The following is a 3,889-nucleotide window of genomic DNA, read 5'->3' as shown; positions in this document are numbered from 1 at the left end:
TAAATTAATTAATTGAAACCAAATAGAGGTAAATTATTGTTAATAATTTAAATAAGTACAGATAAATTTAAAAAATTATTTAATTATTAAATAAAAATGGTTTGTATACAAAATTTTCAACATCAAAGACTTATTTTTTATTTGTTAAAGTTTTTAAGAAAGCATTTAAAAATTCTTTAAATTAAAAATGTAAGCTTAAAAATAAAATTTTTAAATGGAAAATTTGTAAAGTAAAAAAATTTTGAATCACGCATTGTAAGCTAAATAATAGCATAATTGAAAAACATAAAAATTCTACTGATTATTTAAAAACTGTTGAAATCGAACTTGGACATATTTTTCTCCTACATATTTGTAAAATTCCCATACAAAAAAAATCACTGTCACTTCCCGGTTAATGGTATGTTAGTGTGTTTTCAACGAAAATTAGTATTTTGGATACAAAAAAATCATAAGATTTTTCAGAGTATTATTCAGAATCATTAAGTTTACAATTTTTTACAAGTTTTGGTTTTATTGGCCTTTTATAAGAAAACAAAGTACAGTTCAATTTTCAAACAATTTTCAGTCAAGAAAGAAGAAAGACCACAACTAAATTGTAACATTTTCAAGCCAAAAATACGATTTTTCTACAAAAAAATAACTTTTGATAAAAAAGTGAGTTTTGAGCCAAATAGTTGAATTTTCTCACAAATTGTGGAATTTTTATTAAAAAAGGAGTTGAATTTCAACCAAGAAAGATTATTCAGCAAAAAAAAAAAAATTCAGCCGAATAGTTGTATTTTTAAATCAATTTTCAATCAAAAATGAAATAGTTAAAGGTTTGTATAGTTAAGTTTTTAACCACAGACATGAACCTTCATCCAAGAAAATGATTTTTGAACAAAATTGTGAAATTTTCAACAATAAAAGACGAATTTTTAACAAAACAGTTAAATCATCACTTTCAAAATATAAATTTTCATTCAAAAATGGAATAGTTAAATCTTCAGTTGATAAAATTAATTTAAAAAATGAAGAATTTTCGTGAAAATAGTTAAGTGTCGATTTTATAAAAAAAAAGTTTCACAAAAACAACATATTGTTGAGATTCTGCAAATTAATTTATTTAACATGATAGAAACAAGGTTGCACAATTTCTGATTTTGTTTTTCGTCGGAAATTAAAATTTTTAGTTGAAAATCTGAAGGTTTCAAAGAAGGTTCATAATATTTTTATTTTGCACAGAAAATTTGTATTTTTAAGCAAAAGTTTGTATAATTTGAAAAAATTTAGAATCTTTTAACAATTTTAGATTATGCTAATTTTATTCTTATGATGTTGGTATTTTTTAATACAAATTTAACGCTTTGATTCTCTACAAAAAAATATATATTATTCTGAACTTAAGATATAATTTCTGATAAATTATTGAAAATAGTATCCTTTTCTTTTACATTATTTCATACATATATAAATTTGAAAATTGCGAGAGAAAAATAATAATCGCGCGCAGAGCGCACGTGTTTGTTTTCAGGTATCTTTAAATTGAAATATTATTCTAAATATTGTATGCTTTAAAAATGAAAGCCTAGTAATTTAATTTCATAATTTTAATAAAAATTTTCAAAGATAAAGAATTAAAATATTAAAAGATTTACAATCTGTAGATAAAATTCGTAAAAAAGTTGTTCTTTTCTGGAAAAATATTTTTCCACTTTTTTCAAATTATAAAATGTCACCGCCAGGCCTGCTTTAATTGGTTTTAATAAAAATTCTATCTTTGCATTTTCTACTACATATAGAATTTTAAAACCTGAATTTCGATGATTTGATATATAGATTTTTTTAGATTTTCAGAAGGATCTGTTTATGTATATTTAAAGACTGCAGAAATTTCATCCGGACACGTGCGCCGCTTGCGGGTGAGACAGAAACTAATTAAATAAGACGTTTATTTGCGTTCATGCTGCAGAAAGTTTTGTGAAGTGAATTGTTTGGTGTAATAAATATATGAAAATGCCTATTCTTGAGAAAAGAAAAGGTGATGAAATACTGGCCTTGGTGCCAGCTTCCAAAAAAACCAAAACCGAAGTTGTTTTCAGCAGTAGAGAAAAAGCTGTCATTCAAAGTGTAAGTATAACCTCAAAATAATTGTGTTATTTATTTTTGTACATAAATTAAGACGATTACTTTTTGGAAGAGTGGATTTAATTTTAAAAAAGCAGTTTTAGTTGGTTTCGTTTTCAATTTCTGTGTTTAAAACTATTGAAGGTCGTATGTACAGTTAGATTTTTGAAGCAGAATTGCTTTTTCCGGTGTTCGAATCTACCTCTTATGTTTTGAAAAATGTTCCATTTTTTTCAATGATAATATGCTTAAAGTTTATGATATAAATTCTTAAAAACTAGGCAATTTATCAGGGTGTTTATTCACCTGGAAAACCTGGCATTGTCAAGGAATTTTAATATATCTGGAAAAACCTGGAAATGTCGGAGAATTATTTTGATGTCAGGGAAATTTTTCGGTGGTTTTTCAACAAGATGGTTCCATTTTCAACCAAGTAGTTGAGTTTTTAATAACCAACAGTTTTAATTTCCAATCAAAAAATATGAATTTTCAGAAAAAGAATTAAATTTTAAACCATGCCAAAAGTGTACATTTTCAACAAAAAGCATTCATTTTTATACAAAACTTTAATAGATACATTTTTAGTTGAAAAAATTAAATTTCAAGAAAAAATAATGAATTTAAAAAAAGTAGTTCAACTTTCAACCAAACAGTGGCATATTCAACCAAAAATTCTAATTTTCTACCGAATAATACGAATTTTCAACAAAATAATTACATTTTAAACTAAATAGTTTTAAAAAATTTAGTTATAATTTCAAATTAAAAAAGCTAAAAAAATTAAATTGCGAGAAAATTAATTTTTAAGCAAAATATATGAATTCCCAGCGAAAAATGTAGCAGTTGATATTTCAACCAAAAAAGACGAATTCCGCAAAATTGAATTGCCTCATTTTTCCTCATAAATACTAGAATTGCTTTTTTTAGAAAAGTAGGGCCTATTCCTGGTTTGAATTAAAATCTATATTCGGAGTCAAAAATCAGCTAATTTCAATACTTTTTGTCTAAAACGTTTTTTTTTTATTCTATTGCGAGCAGAAAAAAAAACGTTTTATGCATAAAGTTTTGAAATGAGTCAATTTTTTAGTCCGAATACAGATTTTATTAAAAACAGGAGTAGACCCTAATTATCTACAAAAAAATCCAAATCTTGTATTTATGGATTAACACGAGGCAATTCAATTTTGAGGTTGGGCCCTGTTCCAACGCCCTTGAGAAGATAAAAATTGAGCTATATTGTTGAATTTTCAAGCCAAAAAGACGAATTTTCTACTAAACGGTTGAGTTTTTGACAAACACGTTTCTTTTCAACAAATAAGATTAATTTTTTCACAAAATAGTTGAATGTTCAACAAAAAACGATTAAATTTCTACCAAAGAGTTGAATTTTTAACACCTAAATACGAATTTCCAACAAACAAGGTAATTTTCAACGAAATAATTTGATTTTTTACTAAATTGTTGCGTTTTGAAGCTAAAAAGACAGATTTTCTACCAAAAATACGAATTTTCTACAAAGCAGTTGAGTTTTTAACAAAAACGTTCCTTTCAACCAAATAGATTAATTTTTTCACAGAATAGTTGAATACTCAACAACATAATATTAATTTTCTACCAAACTTGATTTCAACCAAATAAACTTTGATTTCAACTGTTTTTTAAATAATTGATTAAATTGTGATTTTTATAAATTATTATATCATTTAGTTTAAAATGCTTAATTCAAAATTCTTTGAATTAAAAAATTTTTCATTTTAATTTTTAATATTTTAATTGAAAG

General features: G+C 24.5%; 1 protein-coding gene across 1 annotated transcript in view; it reads left to right on the top strand.

The window, feature by feature from the left end:
* Positions 1-1,942: 1,942 nt before the first annotated feature.
* The window catches only part of LOC117174372 (U5 small nuclear ribonucleoprotein 40 kDa protein), a 10,054-nt gene continuing 8,107 nt past the window's right edge, over positions 1,943-3,889 (top strand). The window contains exon 1 of the mRNA XM_033363436.1: positions 1,943-2,112. Coding sequence (XP_033219327.1) covers positions 1,993-2,112 — 120 coding nt within the window. The 5' untranslated portion in view covers positions 1,943-1,992. The remainder of the gene's footprint in view (positions 2,113-3,889) is intronic.

The sequence above is a fragment of the Belonocnema kinseyi genome, chromosome 6, assembly GCF_010883055.1.
Source record: "Belonocnema kinseyi isolate 2016_QV_RU_SX_M_011 chromosome 6, B_treatae_v1, whole genome shotgun sequence".
NCBI lineage: Eukaryota > Metazoa > Arthropoda > Insecta > Hymenoptera > Cynipidae > Belonocnema > Belonocnema kinseyi.
This window is presented reverse-complemented; position numbering and strand designations above follow the sequence as displayed.